A 22,010-nucleotide genomic window follows, 5' to 3' on the forward strand; every position below is an offset into this window, starting at 1 on the left:
CACCATGGAGGCTACAGCTCTCTGCTTTAAACTATGTGAGTACAGCAACTCAGTTTTCCATCTTTTACTAAGTTTTGCATTCTGTACTTTAAAACCATCTCAGTCTGATATTTCACTTTGCTTCTTCGTTTATCCAGTGATGGTTGGATTCACTCTGCCGAACGGCTTTACCCAGAAAAGTGGTGAGTGACCAATAGGAAATCCAATACATAATGATTTTGTTGATTTTATCATGACATAAACATATTGTTCCAGTTCTGAATGTTTCTTTTGGGACACTACGATTTCTTTGTGGGTTTCAGATGCAGCTTTTCTTCGTATCACTCCAGACAGACTGCAGCACTTTCAATATGAGTCTGTGTCTTTTGACTGTGAGGGGATTCCTGGTTCTACTCGATTGAGAGTGATCAGGAACACAGTGGAATTCAAACCAATATGTGATATTAAAACGACGCCAACAGGGTCCTTCTGCACCATTGATAAAATCTATCCAGCAGACAGCGGAGAATACTTGTGTGAGACTGAGGGACAGGGAAGAACCACAGTCAACATCTCTGTCATCACTGGTAAGTTTCTGTAAAAAGTCCTTGCTTTGATTCCATGAGATTTTCACCTGAGAAAGAAATGTGAGAGAGACTTCAAAGACCACTCATAATATCTCACTTGGCTCAGGCAGCCGATTAAATCAAGCAAAAGGCAGGTTTTTCTACTGTTCAACTGATTGCACACACGGCTGAACTTCTGGCACACCATAGTGTTTGGCCTGATGCACTATGCCAAGGTGTTTTTAAAGCAGCCGCGCCTGTAGCAGTGTGTTTTTGGTGTAATCGAAACCTTACTCCCACAAAGTAAGCAAACAATTGAGTTTCATAAAATTCAGAAAAGGTGTTAAACCTTTGTTGTAGCTGGATCTGTGCTCCTGGAGAGTCCTGTCCTCCCTGTGACGGAGGGAAACGATGTGACTCTGAGCTGCAGAAACAAGACGACTTCTTCAAACCTGACAGCTGATTTCTACAAAGATGGCCTCCTCATCAGGAGCAGCTCTACAGGAGAGATGACCATCCACAGTGTTTCCAAGTCTGATGAAGGACTCTACAAGTGTCACATCTCTGGAGCTGGAGGATCACCAGAGAGCTGGATGGCTGTCAGAGGTGAGACAGTGAATTCAATTAAAGAAAATTGTCTAAATTGAGATTATTATCTACAGTGTTACTTATTGTTGAACTTTAACTATTATTTTATGCTCTAATTTTTCTTTAAATAGCAGAACACCAATGTAAAATCTTTTTAGTTCATGCCAGAGTAATGCTAGAGCAAGCCTTTAGAGACAACCTGTAACATTCTGTTAAGAAGGTTATAGCATGTTACACATGTACATGGCACTTCGTCTGCCCCTCTGAAGGACTGTTGTACTATTTTTAATAGTGGCTCTGCTGCTGCTGCTTGTTGTGCTGTGGTGTAAGGCGTCAAACCTGTCTGTGTTACATGGTCATACTTACAGTAACTGTTAGACTTTTTCTCACACAGAAAAGGTTTAACCACAGAGGCACTCGTGCATCAACTATTTTTAAAAAGCCAGTTCTCTGTTTTTAAAGTATATGTTGTTCTATGTTTTGTTTTAGACTCGACAGATGCTGGTGATAATTTGAGCCTCTCAGACACAAACCACATGAAGTGTTTGTCTGTTGAAGAGGCGTTCAGGAGACTCTGTAGAAACAACAATGGTTTGTACAGTTTGGGTGCAATTAGTCTTTCATCTCGATCAAGGAAAAATAATGTCTGTTACTGTCCATATTTCCAGGAAAGCAAGCTCAAATTTTCTGAAGTGTTGACCAGTGTTTGCTTTGACAGTCTAATGCAGAACTGACTGACTGACTAATTCACACAATTTATTTAACATGTTACTTTGGGATAAGTCTCACTTTCTATAGCCCTTTATTCACAGAGATCACACTATAGGGCCACTACGAAGTCCCTTCTTTATGCCACCTTTGCATTGTTATACAGAACCAATCGACAGCAGCATCATGTCGCTCCAGTGTGTGATTGGCATGCCGGACAACACATTCTCACTCCGACCTCGTCACATATTTACATTTTGGTCATGGACTTTCCACATCGACATACAACATGCAAGGTATCCTGGGTGTGTTGGTTGTTGATGTTCTGGAACACTGTGTCGAGTTATCTTCTTTCAAAATACACTTATGTTTTCACAGGAAATTTAACATTTACATACAGTCTCTTTCAAAACAAATGCACTACGTTGGTACAACACCGCTAATTGATGTGTTTTTTCCTTCAACAACAAAAACACGTGGTTAGGTTTATGAAATAAGAACAGGGTTTGGCTTTAGAATCTTATGGGATGCAAACACCACTCTCTCAGGTGAAAGTTGGTGTTTGTTGGACCCATCCACCACCCCTTCCACCCACCCCAGTTGGACTTTCGCCACCATAACTTTCATCGTTGTCCTGCAACATTTCCCCCAGACATTGCAAGGTCCCTTTAAACTATAACGGCAACCAGCCACGTATCATGCGACTTTAAAGGATGCCTTTTTTCTTGGGTTTCTGATGCCGAAAGTCACTGCTCATTGTTTATTGATGTAAAGCACTCCGTGCATTCGTGCTGTCAAGAGTGCTATATAAATAAAGTTTTACTTACTTACTTACTGCACAAGGGCCAGATTTCGACGGCTTCGGAGACAGACCGTGCTCTCCCAGATGCAACAGAGGCATGACGTACGTGAGGTCAAACGCAACAGCATCAGCTTCTAGTGTGACATGTAACAGACCCTTTGGCAGTGATTCATAACAATACCAATGACATAGCGTGTCCTCTCAAAAAACAGCGTCCTCTGCTCAGAGGGTGACAAGCTCCTGGACCTTGTTGTTTTCCAAGGTTGCAGACAGTTTCAGCCACTGAATTTCTTCTTTGTGTTAGCCACTAAGTGCTGTTCGCTGCATTTTAAATCTCCTTCAGTGGGTTTCACACATGATACATCTTCAAAATGTCACCATCTGTGTGTACCACCACCATGGTCCCGTCCTGCCAGCTGTCCCTTTTACACATACGTCAATTTATCGCTGTTTCCACCTTCACTGCTGGCTTTAAGGTGAGACAAACCTGTCCCCCCATTCCGCGATCGTACCATTTATACAGAGTGGCGAGGTGGGATAACGCCAACGATTCAAGAAGGGATTCAACTAATATCACTTTCACCATCTAACTCCTCTTTTTTTGGGGGGTTGTTCAGCTGGTTCAGTGATCCTGGAGAGTCCTGTCCTCCCTGTGGAAGAAGGCAACAACGTGACTCTGACCTGCAGGAAGAAGATGTCTTCTTTACACCTGACAGCTGGTTTCTACAAAGATGGCCTCCTCATCAGGAGCAGCTCTACAGGAGAGATGACCATCCACAGTGTGTCCAAGTCTGATGAAGGACTCTACAAGTGTCACATCTCTGGAGCTGGAGGATCACCAGAGAGCTGGATGGCTGTCAGAGGTGAGACATGACACTGTTTAAAATGTCAGTGTTCAACTTGTGCTCCAGCAGCTCTCAGAGACAACCTGTTACATACTGTTAATACTGTCATGATGTTACAGCAGATATGTTCTCTTGTCTCTGCAGCTCATCACAGAAAGACATATCTCTTCTCAGACCTCTTCATACATGTTGTCCTCGTCTTAAGGACGGTGTTCACCATAGTGATGGTGCCTCTGCTGCTGCTGCTGGTGGGACTGCTGCACTGTGGGAAACTCAGAGTTAAAAACAACTGATACTTGTGCATAAAGATAGCTGACCGATAAATGTAGGTAGGTAGGCGTTAAACCTCTCGTCACTCTTTAGTCTTTCGCACATGCAGAAAATGATCTATTTTTTAAAAGTGGACGTGTTGATGTTGATTTTTTGGTCTGTTTTATTTTAGACTTTATAGATACTGGTGATAATTTGAGATTCTCACATATAGACCACATGAGAAAAAGGATGTCAGTTTGTGGGCACTCAGGAGGCTCTGTGGAAACATCCAACAGTAGATGGTGACAGAGTCAACCTGACGTGTTCACATTAGCACCTGTTCAACTGTGTTACTTCATCACATTTTGTTCAGCGTGTCCAAAAATAGCAGAACACATTCAAAACTGAGTATAATGTAATAAGAATAGTATAGTGAATAGTGAGCATGATAATACCTGGTAGCATGTTAGCGTATGGGTGTGTTAGCATTTTGACTTTAGCCTTTAGCTCAAAGCACAGCTGTGCAGCCTCACATGGCTGTTTGCATGACTGCAGATCAGTGGCTCCCAACAAGAGCTCACCAGATGATTAACAGGAAGCAAAAGCAGGAAAAGAAATAAAAATATTCTATCACAGACACTTGTGAATCTTTTCGGATTTTCCTGCATTTTCAGTGGAAATTCTGCTTTAGATGTAATAAGTTAAAAGTTAGAATCATTATTATTTTCATAATCAGAAAAAAAGTCTTTTAGTTAAACAGATTTCCAATAAAAGTTCTGACCTGGCTGTTTTGATAAATAAATATAAAGATTTAGTTCATTATTCCCATTATTAGACACAGTTGTGATCATATTTCATCCACATATCAGTCTCACATGAATAAAAAAAACATCCAGGTTAAAGATTTGCAGCTGAGATATTATCAGCTCCATCATACAGATCAAACACTCACTGGATTTAACACAAACAGCAAAAGGAGAGAATAATATTTTAGTTGAACTGGTCCCAGCTGGTAGATGTATACGTGTCCCCTGATGGAGGGTCTTTGTCTCAGTGTAAGAGGCACAAGTCCACATGTTGAGAAGCCCCGCTGTAAACTCTTGTTTTCATCTGTTATTTGTTTCATGACCAACAATCATTAAAGTAAATTAAACTATTATAGATCATAATTTTAAAAGCAAGTTCTTAAATGCTAACCAAAGCCAAATATTAGGCTCTACTGGGCCAAGTGAGAGAGAGACATATCAGGTTTGTTGTTTGTTGTTTGAAAACTGCTTTTTAACCAGTGTAAAATCAGTAACTGTTTCGATAAAAACAGAAAGATGTGTACATGAAACTGAATGTTGCACATGACAAAAACTGTTTGGTAAAGAGACAGACTTGAGCATTAAATGATAATTGTTACTAGAGTCGAGCTGTTGAGCTTCAGTCTGTCACATATTCCCATATTTCAGGAGAGAATCGATGACTGTACTTTGTGATAATGTCATATGAACCTCACATTCAAAATGAGCTGTAAACTTGTGCATCATATAATATCCAGAGGTTCACTTAGACTTACGATCAGATTTAATCAAAACATCAAAAATGTACAAATAAAAATACTCTGTAAATAAAAAAAAGTTTTTATTTATAATTTGTAAAGTCTTATCTCAGAAAAAAATATCATCAGATGTATTTATCTTTTTATGTCTTACAGATAACTTGAGTAAGTAATTTTAAATCTACAATGTAAATTGAATTACAAACTATATAAAACATAGAATAGCAAAGATCTGTGAAGATCTAATATAAATATTCCATCTAGCAAACATACAAAATAATGGTTCCTGGGTGACTCACACTTTGAGTCTGAGTTTATTTCACATTTTGTCTGTACAACAGTTAAGTAAATGAGATTTCAGAATATTTTTCTTTAACAATTATTTAAGGCTGTTTCCTTTCAGTAAAATATATAAATAGTAACAATAAAACAAATGCAGATATTCACCACGCTTCAAACAAACATACAAATATATAACGAGAAGAAAATACTATAATAATGTTTGAATTGATATTCATGAAAAAGATTTTGATGTGATAGTAAATGATGTCATTTAATGTTTACTAAATATTACTACAATGTGGAGTTTTAAGATCTGAGTCATGCTGTTCCTGATGTGGTAACTTCCTGTCATGCTCATTTCCCTGCTGGTGAAAAAAGGAGTTAAATGGGAGACTACTGTGTTTAAAAGGAGCAAAAAGGTAAGATAAGAAAACAAAAACTATGACAGCAGGTTTCATCTCATCTGTCAGAGGTTATAAACTGAGTTGATGTTGAGTCTGTCCAGTGTTGCTGATGAGAGTGATCTGCAGTTGGTCTGTAAGGCTCCAGGACTTCAGCTCTCTCCACTCCAAGTCACTGTAAGTATGATGGTGACGATATCCTGGGGACCATATCTGTACAATGCAAAGGTGACACAATCAAAGTAACAAACAGGTAATCAAATTACTAATAGATTATTACTGTTCCACTTGCTTATAATAACAATAATAATAATAATAATAATAATAATAATAAAATAGTTATTATTGTTATTATCATCATTATTATTATTATTTCAAATGTGACTCAACAACAGAGGTGAAAGAATTAAGAGAAGGACAAATGCAACAACAGAAATTCAGAACTCAACAAAGACTCACTCTGACAGTTTCTCCAGACTGGAGTCTGCGTGGGTGGTCAAATTGATATGTGATAGGTATTGTCTTGTTGACCTGAACATGTAATTTCCAGTCTCTCAGCTGTTGTTCCTGCAGGAGGATAAATTCAGTGTGAGGATCAAAAGAAAAAAAAACTAACAAATGAATGTTACAGTTAAAGCCACGGTGATTCTTTCTTTACACAAACCAAAAAAATGATTCTGCTAAACATCAGGTCATTAGCTTAGTTTAAAATATGCCTTTATACATTTGGTTAACATACTGCTCTACATATTGCACTAATGCTCCTTTCCCACTGCACAAAAAACCCACTAACACCCACTAACATCTGGCTTTTTCATTTCATGGGAAATGTTATAATTAGCATTCACACCTGGGTCAAACTACTCTGCAGTAGTCACAGGTATGAAACAGCTCCAACTCTGACTGGCAGTGATGGAAATACAACACCTGGGTGGACGCACTAATTTAAATCCTTTGCCAGCACGATACACTGATGCTCCACCACAAAATACAGTCTGTCTCCACCCGAGCAGCGCTCAGACATCACTCCAAATTTGAAAGAGAGACTGAATAAATAAGAAATATATAAAATAGTAGTGATAACCGTAACATTTTCACCTGCTGCTTTCTACTGTTTACTAACCTGATTTATGGCCTGCCTGTGATGTTCAACATGACACATCAGAAAACAAAACACACACAGTAAGACATGCTTGTCTGCAGCAGAGCCGTGTACACAGCTCTGGTCTACTTCAATGATAAAGCAGTCTGTTGCCTATTTTATCAGGCTTTCCTGTGTTTAACAAACCTGCATACACACACACTCATTTTGGTGGAAAAAGGGTATAAAAACAGTCATACAGTGTTCATCCACACCAAAACAACATTACCATATTTGATCTGTTCTTTAGACGGATATATCTGCCATATGGGTCGACCTCAAGTACAATGACAGGTCCTGTGGGTGAGCTGGCTCCGTGCTGCACTGGCACAGATTCATTTGTCTTTGGCTGAGAGGGAGACAAGACACACAGTCATTTAAGGCTAATCAAGTGTGTGAGTGTGTGTGTGTGCGTGTGTGTGTGTGTGTGTGTTATTTGGTGAATTTAATTTGCTCTAATGGCTCGTTTTCATTTCAGACAAACATCAATGATTTATGAAGATTTATAACAGACTGAGTTAAAAACACTGATAAAGGAATAAACAATGCTTCAGGTAAATAAAAACAATAATAATAACCTTAGTCGTCAGCTCCTTCTTTAAGGCCTCAACTTGTCTCTCAGCTTCCTCCCTTTTGGTCCTCTCATCGCTGAGCTTCTTCTGCCACTGAGAGGAAAAGAGAGAGAGATTTTATTGTATTTAGCACTACTTTATTTAGTGCACATAATATTCTGGTCTGACTGAAAACTAGTGTCTGATTGGCTGGGGCTCATTACATTTTAATGTGCACATAGTTTGGCTCAAGTATGACCTGTTTACTCTGAGCACATTGAGACAGTAAATATCATTGGTATTAATCAGCACACCACTTGACTGACAACCTTCACATGTAATTAGTGATGAGACAACCTGTTGTCATTCTGTGAAGTCATCACATATCACCGCTTTGTCAGCTGCCTTTCACTTCTATGTGCTAGGTATCCTTCTGCATCTGCTGTTGATGCTCTGGGACGGCGCAGCTCCTCATATTACGTTGTTACCAGCAGCGTTTCTGACGTCCACCAGTATATCATAACGCTGCAACAGGTGCCGCCCAGCCCTGATATGAAGTGACAGCGTCTGTCCGTGTATCATAATGACACAACAGGTGTGGTCCAGCTGACCGGCAGCATATCATAACACCATGAAAGCTTTCATAAGGCTGTGCCAAAATCATTGGATGGATCGCTGGATATGAATATCAAACTGAACTAAACAAACTGAATGTCTCAAAGTTTGAAGTTCATCAATAAAATCTAATTTCATCATATTTTCTCTCACAGGACAATAAACAGATTTACTGTTGCACTCTATACTATAATGTTTCAGTTATCTGGAGTCTCAGATTTGCTCTCATGGATTGTTTGATCTCCTTGGTCTCAGCAACAAATCAGTTTCATATGGAGGAGATTAAAAAAGGATTAAAGTGAAAAGATGAACCTCAGTGTTTTTGTCAGTCAGTTCCTTCATGACTCTCTCAGCTTCCTTTGCCTCCTGCTGTTTACGCTGGAACAGCTCCTGCATCTGTGAGGGAGCAGAGATGAAGACAGACATGATTTAATAAAGTAAATGTTCACATCACATTAATATCTGAATGAATTCTGCTGGATGATGTGATAAGAATCTGCTCATGCACAGTTTGGCTCAGGTTTCATCTCACTGAGTGGATTTATACTGGAAACACTAACACACAGTTTTCATCTGTCACACCAAAAACACTCCAGACACTGATGCTTCTGCTTTACATTAACAAAATATGATACTGTGTCAAATATATGTTGATGACTGTGTACTGTATGAAGCTGTTTACCATATTTACTACCTGCTGGAAGAATGTTACTGTGCTGTTAGTGCAGACTGAACTGATGCTGATATACTGTATATTTACTGTTAGATTCTACTGTGGACTCTACTTTAATGGAGAAAGAGAAACATTCTCTAATGAGGTCTGATATGAGTCTGTTATGAAACATGAATGAATATACTGTCAGTGATTTTTCCTCCTGTAATAAACATCTGAAAAGAGAACAGAGGTTGTTCAATTAATGTGAATTGTGTGTCTGTGTGTGTGTGTGTGTGTGTGTGTGTATACATCTCTCTTTAGCTCGCTGATTTCTGTATCCTTGTTCTTCAGTTGACGCTCCGTCAGGTCTCTCTCAGTTGTCCTAAATTTGTCAGCTGCTTGTTTGTTGCTCTCCAGCTGACAGACAGACAGACAGACAGACAGACAGATGGATGTTGATTTAAATGTTTATAAATCATAATCAGACACAGATGCTCTAAACATTCAGCTGTTAGTTTCCCCTGTATTATAAGAAGTCTTTGAGTCTGATGGTCCTGGAGACTCTGGACTCTTTAACAGCTGAAAGAAACACTGAAGTGTTTTATCATCTTGATAATTGGTGACTTTGCATCATTTTATTAAAATTGTTACAGATACACTTTTGAGCTAATGATGTGTTTCAGTCGTCACATTACTTTTGCTGTTAAACCTGGTTAAATACAATGTATTGTTATCTGCTCTGTTTCTGTGAATGGTGTTGACTTTCAAACAATGCAGCCTCCTTCATCCCAAAAGGTCTGTTTGAATTTCTATTATTGGAGTTTAATAACAGTCTGTTTGAGAGATATTTAACAGAGAGTTTCACATCTTACTGACCCCAAACATATTATCACTGTGTATGATACAAAACTTTTGTATTGTAACCGTCATCAAATGTTCAGTCCAGTTAGTGAACACAGTGCTCACCACTTCAATACTTTCTTTAGATTTTAAGGTCAGAAGAAAAGAAATATCCAAAGATTTTTTTTCTTCAGAATTATTAATATTATTTCCACACCTACAACAGTGGAGGTCTGTGATCCCAAATAATGAGGGAGTAAAGTCAAAGGCAACAAACCCAGTGGCTTTAATTAATTTACAATCTTTACATATTTTGACTCTTTTTGTGATTTATTTATTTCACATTTAAGATAAAATAAAATATAGCTTGTGAGATGTATAATTAAAACCAAACAAATACATGGAGACAAAAATCAATATCAATAAAAGCTGAACCTCTTTTTGCAGCTGCTGCCGCTCATTCTCAATCCTCTGTAGCTCACAGAGGAGAAACAGAGGATTGAGCTGCTGCCGCTCATTCTCAATCCTCTGTTTCTCCTCTGTGAGCTTCTTGACATCAGCCATTAGTTCAATTTCCTGAGAGGAGAGAGAAGATAAAGACAGAAGATGAATGAACTGTTCTCTCATTAAAGTGTGTGAGTTGAGACATGACAGGAAGGCATTTCATGGTCTGACTTGTTCAGTATTTTAATTAAAGTCTAATGAGAGATGAACTCTTCATGTTAAAGACCCCAGCAGGTTTCTAGCTGGACCTTTAGATGAAACAAAGCAACAGTTGTGTTTTTGTTAATAAGTCAGTGGAGAGAATGAATGAATGAATGACCAGCAGAGAATCTGTCTGTCTGTGTTTCTTCATTTACAGTCAACTGGTTAAAAACTTTCTGTAAGTGACAATACATGATGAAGTTTACTGATTATTTACTCTGTGTTTTGACTCTTTACCCAGCAGGTCACTAATGTTCTCCACCATCATATCTGACAGTCTGTTATGGTTCTGATAACATGGACACTGAGAAAGAGAGGAGCCAGTTCTTAAAGCTGAAACAGCTGATCTGTTTTAGGCCACAGGCGGGCAGCAGAAACAAGTTATGAACACAACGTCAACACATCATGACCGTTTATGTCAATATGTTGAATTGTACAGTTGCTTATTTCCACATCTACTACAGAGCAACATGATGATTTATTAGAAGTCTTTCTGTTTGTGTTGCCTGATGAATGTCAGTACGATAATCTCTCTCTTTTAGCTCTGTTTAATATCTGTCTCTTTAGACAACTTTAAATGCTCCACTATGTTCACCTGCTGGACTCTGACTGTGTCTGTCTGCTGTTTGCTGCAGAGCAGGTAGAGAACAGAGGCTTCTCTCAGACAGATAAACAATGAGCTGAAACTCATTATGAAGCACTGTAAAGCAGAGGGGAGCTCATCATCCACTGAGGGTTCACAGACTCATGTCATTTTTACATTGTTATTACAAAGTTTTAAATTAGAACCTCTTTAAATCATTGTTTCATACATTTTTAGTGTTTTTTTTAGTGTTTTTTTTGAGTGTGTGTGTGTGTGTGTGTGTGTGTGTGAGTGTGTGTACATGTCTCTTAATCTGGCTGACGTTTGTACATCACAGTCAAACACAGACGTACAACAAATATACATTTAGCTGTTAGTTTTACTTGTATTATAACAAGTCTTTTACCTTTTACCTTCTGTATAATGTCCTGCAGACCCTGAGCTCTTTTACAGCTCAAAAATATACTTTACACGCTTCATTACTTTGATACTGAATGACTTTGCACTGATGATATGTTTTTTTTAGTCAAATTACTGTTTCTATAAAACCTGTTTAAATACAATCCATTATCTTTGGCTTTGTTTCTGTGAATGGTGATGACTTTTTAAGCAGTATGATGTCCTTCATCCCAAATAAGTCTGTTTAAGTTTCTGTTATTGGAGTTTTATACAGTTTGTTTAAGAGATGTCTAACAGGGAGTTTGACCTCTAACTGACCCCAAACATAAGTAACATCACTGTGTAGGATAGAACACTTCAGCCAAAGGAATACACATGAAATCATGTATGGACCTGACACATATAAAACATGAAACTTTCTGATCTGGTGAAATTACAATGCCTTATGTACATTCCTGTATTTTGTAACCTTCATCAAATGTTCAGTTTGAGGCAAACAGAGTGCTCACACTTCAACACTTCAGTTTGTATTTTGAGGTCAATGCAAAAAATAAAAAGGTTGATTTTACAATTATTCAATATTCATATAATTTCTGCACATCCAACAGTGGAGGTCTGTTGAAGCCCGAACAATGAAAAAGTAAAGCAGAAGTCAACAAAATTCTGTGGCTTCAATTTAATTTTACAGTCTTAAAACACTTTGACTCTTTGTGTGGTTTATGATGCTGTACAGTTACAACAAGATTGAGATGAAATAAAGCAGGAATTGTGAGACTTAAAGGTGGAAACAAAAATCAATATCAAGAAAAGATTAACCTCTCTGTAGGATAACTGGAAAGATGTAAGTGGGTGGCTGGAAAGAAAGAAATCTTTGGTGGAGAATACAAATACAAACCTTCTTAGTCTGAGTCTGCAGCTTCTCCTCCAGGATCTGAACCTTGTTCTCAGCGTCCTCCCTCCTCTGCTGCTCCTCCTGGAACTTCTGCCTGGAAACTATTGGCCACTTTGACTGAAAGCAAGAGAGAGGAGACTGATTAGAGACATTAGACATCCTTATTAAGGGATGAGAGGTAGGTAACACAATATGACAAATATCAAACACATCTCAAGATCAGATTGTTGTAGATTTTGTATTTTATGTTCAGTTGAGAGCACTTGGACAGTTCTGTGTTAGAAACTCTGCAGTTCCACAGTTTTGACCAGTAAAACTAATCTTTAACCAAATTACTCTCAGTAAGCTCAGACATCTTCTACTGCCAGTGAGTTTAAAGGAAGCTTTATGTTCATTAGGAAACCTTAAAGTGTATCAATTGACAACTTACAGCAGAGGAGGAAGAGTGGGCTGAAGTGACTCTGCTTCTTTCCAACTGGGGAGAAAGAGAAATATATTTAGAAAGCTGTGTTCTTTCATTCAGGATATTTTAATGGTTTCTTGTGTAAATCAATAAAGAGAAACTTAACTTAAACTTCACACACTATTTCATGAGTAAAACTGAACTAAAAATAATGATGAACCTCCACAAGCAGCTTTAAGTTCAAGGTCTGAATTGTTCAACACATACATCAACCCAATCACCAGAAATAATGTTGGTATTGAACATTTCTGCAAACCATGGATACGTTACTTTTGCACGTTATTATGTAGCAGATACACTGAAAAGTTACATCTCAACATCACTGTGGTTAATGGAGGTACAAAATCCTCTTGGTTAAGTTCAGGAAAAGATCATGTTTTGGCTTAAAGCACGCTGTATCCTGACATCATACATACGAAACATACCAATTTAACATGTTCATGGTTTGAAGACATGTATAATGCTAACATTTTCTTCTGGCAACTGGGCTGCACAGAGTCATGAGAAGTTATAGAGGATAAGTGTTGCTGAATGTTCACGCACTCTACTTAATATCAAATGTTACTGCAATTGGATGTTTTTCATATCTTTGCAGACCTAGACTGGAAACCTTATCAGACACAGCAGAGTTAAGAAAGAGAGATGGACCTCCATGTTTTTGGACAGAGTCTCCATCAGGGTCTGCAGGTTGGACTCCATCCTCTGAATCTGATTCTGGAGCTGCTGAACTTCAGCTTGTTTCTCATCAATCTGGTAGGAAAGAGAAGACGAGACACATGTTTTAATATTGATGCAAATTTGAATTTATGTGATACAACATGAAACAGCAACAGAGAATCATTCAAGCCTATTTAATGGTTGTATCTATATGTCTAATTTAAGCTGCTGTGAACAGATAAACATTCCTGAAGGTGTTTTTATAATAACTCCTTTTTCTCCTTGGGTCCTTTTTCACTGGCACAACTGCAACAACCAGTCAAAAACATAAACTGTTCCCCAACATCAGCATCTGTCATTTCAGCAAGCGTCCAAAAACAATTGTTACGACTGTTGTCGTAATTTCTTTTGTTTGTGTATGTTTTCCTGCATGTGTTCTCTGTGTGTTGTATTTTCTGTATGCAAATAGGTGTGTGCCACAGCCCGGCGAGGATTGGTGGATTGCATCTGCCCTCATTTGTGATTGGCTGCAGCTGAGGGCGTTCGGGTTTTTAAAGGACCAAGATGGCAGTTGCGTCGAGCTAGCGGGCAGACCTCACCTTCCTCCTCTCCCAACCGGCCACACATATTGTTGTTGTAGTGAAACAGCATTGTTGTAAATATTGTGAATAGGGGTGGACTGCCTCATTTTCAGTTTCCTACTAACAGTGTTTTTCTTTTCTTAATGCTTGACTATGATCGTTCCATAAGCTTAAAGCCATCAGGCTAAAGCCATGAGGCCTGGAACCTCTATGAACATCATTTCAACCAAAATTCCCCAAACTTAACAAAGTACTTATTTTAACCCAAACTATGATCATAAAGATAAAACGTATATATGACCTCATCAGTCTAATCCGCTCAGTCTAAGTTCTTTATCACATCAAATCATCATTTAAAATAGAAATCAAGATAAGAAAGATAAAACATGAAATGACATTTGTCACCACAGACGTTGGAAAGACGACCATGACACACAGGAAGAGAGAGCCTAGTGTCCATCCAGACTCAATACTGAGTCATTATGGTAAATGGACTGAATTTTTTTTAATGCTTTTTCAAAAGAGTTTTAGAATGTTGGCTTACTGTTCACCCATTCAAACACACCATCTCGCCCAAGCAAACTCTGACATGTGGACATCCTTATGTGGACAGGAGGAGCCAGGGATCAAACAGCCAACTCTGTGATCAGTGGACAACCTGCTCTGTCTCCTGATCCACAGCTGCCCCAAGAATTATACCTGACCAGTCTGATCTGTGCAGAGGTGTTTCAGGAACAGATCTGTCGACTGTCAGTGCAACGTTTAAGATCCAATTTCAACCAAATTACCAACAGCTCTCCTCATGTTGCCTCATTTGAATGAAACCTGCTGTTTGTGTCTCTCTCCACCATCTGAGGGGTAAATACATGTAAATACAGCCTCTACAGTCATATTCTTTAAAACTAGAAACTTTGTCTGAAAAGGTTTCAAATCATTCTAGTCTCAAGCTCTCTTAGACCTGTTCTTTACCTGACTTGGTTCTGGAAGTGACTTGGACCCAGACAGAGAAGCTAAACTGAAAACACACTGGTAGGTAACTGAAAAAAAATCTTAAGAGGAAAGGAAATAAATAGAAACCTTTTTGATTTTGGAGTCTACTTCCGTCTGTTTAGTCTCCAGCTGTGACTCAACATGTTGCACAATGACACATATGGCAAGAAAATTAAGCATCAGTGTTTTCCTTTCTGAGAAAGCTCAGCTCTCCACACTGCAGAAATTCTGTGTTTCAGCAGCAAAGTTTCCTGTGTAGCTTTATCTCAGGTGTGTGGGTGCTAACATGGTTTACTCTCAGTATGTACTGTATGCAAATTAGAAAATCCTAGGATGGTGAAGGAGTGACCTGCTAATCTCTCCCTATGACTGGCTAGTACTCATTGCCTTCGTTGGTTGGATTGGTTGGGTTTAGGCAAGAGGAGTAGAACTGATTAAGGTCAGAGTAAGAATGTCAGGGTAAAGCAGTCAGAGGTGGAGTGAGAGTAAGGCAGGCCATTCCTTTACCATGTTATACGATTTTCAAATTCATGCACCATATAGATACAGAATCTCCTTACTGCTCTCCTGCTTTCATGAAGTTTTTGGGGGGGGGGGTGCACAGTTTATCACTAATCCCAGTTAATGAACCCTTAATGCTTATCAGTGTTGTCATTCAAAAACCACAATCTGTAAGTAATATAAATAGACATATTACTGTAATGGATGTGCTTTATGTTGTGGCGACACTTTTTAATATTAGGAAACTGCATGCATTTTTTATATTTTTCATATTTTTTATGTATTGTATTTATATAATGACCACTTACCTGAGAAGTTGAGTAAAAGCGGCTTTGGGTTTTTTTAATTGTCTCCAGCTGAGGAAATGGAAGGACATACAGAGACACATGAGTACCACATTAAAGCATCTGAGTAAATATCCAACCTGAGGGGACAGTTACACTGGGTACAGTATTGAACATTTCCTTCATATACATTCAAGTGTATTTATCTGCCTCGTGTTATTGTCATTTGTGGAAGTAGACTTAAACAAGGAAACATGGTTTATTGTGATCCATTTCATGTGCCTCAAGCTGCAGAAATGGCAACACATTCTCAATGATATTATCATTGCTTTGTCAGTGGACTTTTGCGTCTACATGTAGAGCACGCTGTATTTTTTTGCATCCGCTGACAAACTGGCTCAATGACTGTGACAAGTAGGGAGTCTTCACACAAGATTTAGATAAAACAACATAACTTCAACACAATCATGTGGTTAGGTTTAGAAAAAATAACATTATAGTTTGGCTCTACATTCATATTTATATATATTAGCTCCTTATATTATGTTGTTATAGGCCGGGTTTCCAACTGATGCGGTCTAGCAGCATATCATAGCAATGCAACCAGTGGCGTCCAGCCAGTTATGAACTGACACCACCCAGCAGCGTATCATACCAGTGCAAAGCATAGCTTTTGGCATCAGTGTCAAACGGCAAACTCGCTGACAAAGCGACAGTATTTGACGACTTCTGAATGAGAACAGGCTGAAAATGTTGAGTCATGACAGCTGACTCTCTCTCTCTCTCTAGAGAAAGATGAAACACTAACCTCTTTATTTTTGGTCTCCAGCTTTTCCTTCAGTGTCTGCAGCTTGTCCTCCTTCCTCTGCTTCTCTTCATGGAGCTGCTGCAGCTCAGATTGTTTAGTTTCAACCTGGAAGGACAGAGAGAAGGTGATGACAATGAGAGACATGTTCATATTATTAATGTTTAAACTGAAAACATTTAAATATAAAGTCTGTCTGTATTTGGACTGGTCTTGGAATGACTTTATTTTGTAACTGCCCTGAACAAACTCCTGTAAGTTTGACCTCATCTACACTATGGATGACACCAGGAATGTGACTTCACACTGAAATCAATGTGTTATATTATGAAAGTAAAGATGGACCTCCTTCCTCTTGGTCTCCATCTCTTCTTTCAGAGTCTGAACTCCCTTCTCAGCTTCCTCCCTCCTCTGCTGCTCCTCCAGGAGCTGCTGCTGACATCTCTGCTTCTTAATCTGACAGAGGAGAGAAATGAACAAAGACCAGATGTGAGACGTAACTTTATTACTGACAATACCAAATACTGACATGCATTTATGGCTTATCTCTCTTTTGCTGTTATCTCAGTCTCCACTGATATTTGCCTTCACCTTCATCCCTCTGTCTGTCTCAGCTGTGCCTCATCTGTCCCATTTTTCTTGAGCCTCTGATTGTCCACACATCAGTAATAGTTATCTGTCTGTCACAGCTGCTCTTGTTGTCTTCTTAATTCCTTTCTTAACACAGATTCTGTTTCTCTACTTACATGTTTGCTTTTCTTTCCCCCTTTTCCCTTTACTACCTTCATTTCCACTGTTTCAGTTGTCATGAGGTGCTCTCTTTCTTCAACAGGAACAGACTGATCTTCAGTTTTGTTGGTTTTAGAGCTGTTCTTCTTTTTTCCTGTCTCAGTTTCATCACAGTGGCTTCTCTTGGTCTCTGTAGGCAGTAGGGTTTTAGAAAGGTTTCACAGCATAAAGACATTTCAGTCTAAAATGAGCTATAAATGTCAGACACCTGACAGTTGGACTGACTGGAAATAAAAGTAGACATTTCACCACATTTTTAATCAACACCATAACCAGCAAAATACTATATTTTGATCTGATGAAAGTTGATGAACACAATTCATTTACTGATAATGTTTTGCCTCCATTTCCACAAAAAGAAGAGAAGCAGGACAATAAACATGATGCAAACAGTCAAACTAACAGCCAAACCAGTGATGATGGGGAAAGCTGAAGCAGACTGGACCTTGAAGAAATCATCTGAAATGATAAATATACAAAATAACATGACACCTCAGTTACTTAAAGCTAAAACAGTAAACTATCGTAAAAAAAAAAAATATTTTCACCTGGTATATAGATATATGTCTCTGTGGTCTGGTTGATGTTCCTCTGTTGGACTCTACAGGTGAAGCTGTTGCTGTGTCTCTTCTCCACAGTCACTCTGCTGCTGACAGTATAGAGGTCATCAGGACCTCTGACTGTCTCTGTAGGTCCAGCAGAGAGGAGCTTTCCCTCACCGTCCAGCCACAACACCTCAGGCTCTGGATACCAGCCTGCAGACTCACACTGTAACACCACTCCCCCCTTGTCTCTGTCGATCCCTGCTAAACTGATGACAGGTGAGGATGCAGCACCTGATGATGAGTAAAAAAAATTAATTTAAAAACAGTCATCAGCAATACAAACACTGCATTAATGATTAAAAAAGGTGCATACATGTAAATGTACTACTGTAAAGCTAATATAATATTAATATCTTAAAATGTTGCTCCTGAATTATTATTGCATATCTTACTCTTAAGTATTTTACTGCATTACCCAACTGAGAAAACATTTTATTGCATAACATCAATTAGTGAGTTATCATAAAAAGTGTTTAATCTTCATTTACCCTGATGTTTGATGACCATGGCTGTGCTCTTCAGCACCCAAATCAATGGCCAAAAGCTGTATTGACCATAATTCTTCCTTGGATGAACACACTGCACCAATTAGCACTATGTAGATACTGTATGTAACCACTTACCAACAACAAGCTCAATGAAAGATCCTTTACGCATGTCTGGAATGAAGCACTTGTATCTTCCTGCATCAGAAGGTCTCACATCAGAGAGTTTCAGTGAAATGTTTCCTCTCTTCAGTTCATCACTGAACAGAGACGTTCTTCCTTTGTAGGATGGATGTTTAGTATGTACGAGGTCCTGACCAGCACGCCACACAAAGACAAATTCAGGGTCCAGGTCAGATCTCGTCCACTCCAACGTCATGGCAGCAACGTCCACTGCAGGTTCCAGGTGACATGGCAAGATGATGTCATCACCAACTGTTGCTACTATTGGCTGAGATGAACCCATCAACGGAGACTGACCTGGAGAGAAATAGATCTGTTTATTGATGGGCAGTAGGAAGTTGTTCAGTCTGCTCATCCTTACATGGCTCAATGGTCACCATGATACTGTGCTAATAGTGACAGACCTTTTATCTGAAAGAGGGAGAGGTTTGCTGACACTGCAGCATCTATGATGTCACAGTTTTTCATTAATATAGCCTCACCATTTCTGTCAATAAATCCTGTCATTAGAAAATATTATCAGGCTTACATTTTAAACAAAGACTTTCACCATTATGAACATACATGCTAAACATCAACATATTAGCATGTTCATTGTGAGTATGTTAGAATATTGGCATTATTAGCTAGCTCAAAGCATCTTTGCCTAGTCATAGCCTCAGAGAGCTGCTAGCATGACTGCAGACTCCTACACGTGGTTTATATTTGGTGTCATGTTCCTTGTGCAAGTTTTGCACCCTCAGCAAAGACGTCATCACCCCTTCTGCGTTGAGCGCTAAGGCTCCGAAAGTTGTCGAGGCACTTAGTCGTCCACTTCTGAATTTGTGTAACTAGGTGTCCAATATGTGTGTGCTGTGTCTCTCAGTTCAACACTGGCCGAGACGGTTCACCTGTACAAACATCTCTACGACTCTTCATTGCGAGAACACAGGGACAAATGGCTTCAGATTCTTGGAGAGCAATAGCCACCACACTGGGTAAAGAAGAGGCTTTTTGGCGCAAGGTATGGAGACACACGAGGGATCAGCAAACAACAAAAAAGAAAAAAAAAAAAAAGGAGAAACAACTTTGTAAGTAAGCGCAAGTAAATGCAATGTTTAGCAGTGTGTCAGTGTGTATACAGTTGTCAGGTCGACTACTTTTTTGGTAATATTCTTCCAATTATCCTCATTGACTTTGTGTTTATCCACAGAATTTTTTGTGTGTGCTCTTCAGAGTATCTAGCATATAATAACACATAATGCTTTAAGCATAAATGCCTCTGTATATGCTCATAGCTCATGTGCCATCAACGGAGGCCCATGTCATGTTGTCTTGCATGAGTAAAGCTTTGATCTTATGATATGATTACATAATATGGAATAAGAAAAGCTTTACACACTTGAATGTGTGTCGCCATCCAACCAAACGTCTCCTAGAAATGACATATAAAGGCTATAAGTTACAAAATACTGACCATATCTGCAAAATAATCACTGCAATGTTTTTCTTTTCTTATTCCTATGATAGTCACTTCAAGTAATTAAAGCTTTAGAGAGCTGCTTTAGAGCAAGAAGTTTCTTTCACTTTGTAATGACTAAAAATATCTCTATACGACAACTTGGGATGTTTTACATATGGTTGTAGATGTCCCTGAAAAGCTTAAACACTTTGCTGTTCAGGCTCTGCCCTTTGTGCCTCAGCTCAGCCGATGACATTATTTTTGCCTTCTGAGGAAAGGTGTTTGCATAACTGAAGTACAAGTGTCTAAAAACACTCAACAGCAGCCTTTAACCTTTAATTTAATGGCATATAGACTACTGGTATGATTTTGTAATTATGTTTGATTCAGGGCCTCACTGTGGCCTTGAGGCTGTATTAGTGTGTGAGTTACCTGTCACAGAGTGTGTCAGAAGAAGATGGAAAACCAACACACTGAGGGGTCTGAGTGGAGACTGAAGGGACAGTCCATTCCTCTGACGAAGCATCTTGAAGTTCTGAAATTCAAATGAAATCAGTGATACATTATGTGGAAAAACTGCTGTGATGTATGCCAGCAAAGTAACTAATGCAGTCAAAAACAAAGTCATTCCTAGAGAGGTTTTGTGGTTTGCGTGACTTGGCTAACTATGTTTTATATCAGGAAGTCCGACCCCTGTGACACTTACACTGACACACAGGTTTTAGGATTGACAAAACAATCTGTTGAAGAGTGTTACTAAGGAGCCAACAACTATGAATGCAGACCCACTTTTACTGTCAGTAATGTAATGCTGTTTCGTAGAATATAAGTTAGTTCTAACATGTAAAAGAGGGAAAATATAAATTCAGAAGACGACGTACCTGCTGCATGCCGTGTCGAATCATCAGGCTGCACAGCCAAAGTCTGTAAATCATTGACAGGCTGCTGACCTTGGACTCACTCTGGATTATCCACGGCAGAGTGCTGCATTATATTTAGTTTAAATTACAGATTATGTCTTAGCAGCTCGTGCATGTTAGGAAAGTCATTCAGTGTTCTCACATGTATTGTTTTTAGTGTAGAATAAAAGCAACAAAGTCATTATCAAAACCAAATTATTAAGAAAGCTTTCAGGTTTTGCACGGCAATCAGTTCAGTTAACAGTTGACTTAAAATGAATTGTGTTTGCATATAAAAACAAATGTCAGATTTAAAAATGGCAATATATGTGTTTAATTAAAGGCTTAAGCTAACAATATATGAATTCACAAGTTGATCTTTAAACACAGGTTGGTGATTGAGTCTGCTTTCCTATGCTTAGTTTCACTTTGAGTATATCTGTGAACATCTGAACTTTGAGCCTGTTGCCAGGTTACTGATTACTGCTATCAAATATTACAGCTGCAATCAAAACCATCAGGAACATAAACAAGGATTCTTTGTTGTCTTAGTAACTTCGGAAAAGGGGAGCAGTAGTTGTTAGGTCTGCTGTTTTACTGCAGAGGGCAGAACAGGACTGACAGGACAGGTCAATACAGACTGTGTTGTCATTTTGTTTCACGTAGTTCATTAGTTACTGTTGTGTATGTAGCCTGTATTTTGTATTTGATATGATGATACAGATATCATTCTACCAGACCATCTTCTGTCCACAAATCGTCACTGCAGTTTCTAATTTCATTAATGAATGATTATTACTGAATGACATAAGGGAGAATTTAATGATCAACCCTAAATGTCTTTTTAAATCGTATCCAATCCAGCCTCTACTGATGCAGGGTTCTGTACAATTTTGGGCGCAGGAAAATTAAATTGTAACTTTTTAATGTTAGAGTACTGCTTCTACTTCCTAAATAAAGGATCTGAATACTTCTTCAGC

At 38.7% G+C, this 22,010-nt stretch overlaps 3 protein-coding genes across 12 annotated transcripts in view; 2 read left to right on the forward strand and 1 right to left on the reverse strand.

Moving 5' to 3' along the window:
• On the forward strand, positions 1-5,771 carry LOC117245707 (high affinity immunoglobulin gamma Fc receptor I-like). The gene is made up of 7 exons (XM_078163941.1): positions 1-35; positions 138-182; positions 303-566; positions 906-1,151; positions 1,623-1,724; positions 3,261-3,506; positions 3,633-5,771. The coding sequence occupies exons 1-7, from the start codon at positions 5-7 to the stop codon at positions 3,779-3,781; spliced, it is 1,083 nt and encodes a 360-aa protein (XP_078020067.1). The 5' UTR covers positions 1-4; the 3' UTR covers positions 3,782-5,771.
• The window catches only part of LOC117245887 (uncharacterized), a 17,426-nt gene continuing 985 nt past the window's right edge, over positions 5,570-22,010 (reverse strand). For 2 of the 9 annotated variants that reach the window (XM_078163858.1, XM_078163861.1), the window contains 18 exons: positions 21,013-21,055; positions 20,564-20,666; positions 18,646-18,987; positions 17,966-18,253; positions 17,745-17,876; positions 17,375-17,547; positions 16,974-17,084; positions 16,632-16,736; positions 15,848-15,895; positions 13,459-13,560; positions 12,778-12,822; positions 12,351-12,464; positions 9,238-9,345; positions 8,586-8,669; positions 7,686-7,772; positions 7,337-7,456; positions 6,426-6,533; positions 5,570-6,179 (listed from right to left, as the gene is read on the reverse strand). In XM_078163858.1, the coding sequence (XP_078019984.1) occupies positions 6,039-6,179; positions 6,426-6,533; positions 7,337-7,456; positions 7,686-7,772; positions 8,586-8,669; positions 9,238-9,345; positions 12,351-12,464; positions 12,778-12,822; positions 13,459-13,560; positions 15,848-15,895; positions 16,632-16,736; positions 16,974-17,084; positions 17,375-17,547; positions 17,745-17,876; positions 17,966-18,253; positions 18,646-18,987; positions 20,564-20,666; positions 21,013-21,055 (2,254 nt within the window). In that variant the 3' untranslated portion in view covers positions 5,570-6,038. Of the gene's footprint in view, positions 6,180-6,425; positions 6,534-7,336; positions 7,457-7,685; positions 7,773-8,585; positions 8,670-9,237; positions 9,346-9,383; positions 10,345-12,350; positions 12,465-12,777; positions 12,823-13,458; positions 13,561-15,847; positions 15,896-16,631; positions 16,737-16,973; positions 17,085-17,374; positions 17,548-17,744; positions 17,877-17,965; positions 18,254-18,645; positions 18,988-20,563; positions 21,116-22,010 lie in introns of those variants that run through there. The other 7 variants (XM_078163857.1, XM_078163860.1, XM_078163862.1 and 4 more) reach the window with 5 other exon arrangements.
• The window catches only part of LOC117245910 (low affinity immunoglobulin gamma Fc region receptor III-A-like), a 14,591-nt gene continuing 14,161 nt past the window's right edge, over positions 21,581-22,010 (forward strand). For both annotated transcript variants that reach the window (XM_033609516.2, XM_078163937.1), the window contains exon 1: positions 21,581-21,659. The gene's annotated coding sequence lies outside the window, so the exon portion shown is untranslated. The remainder of the gene's footprint in view (positions 21,660-22,010) is intronic.

Source organism: Epinephelus lanceolatus, chromosome 22, assembly GCF_041903045.1.
Source record: "Epinephelus lanceolatus isolate andai-2023 chromosome 22, ASM4190304v1, whole genome shotgun sequence".
NCBI lineage: Eukaryota > Metazoa > Chordata > Actinopteri > Perciformes > Serranidae > Epinephelus > Epinephelus lanceolatus.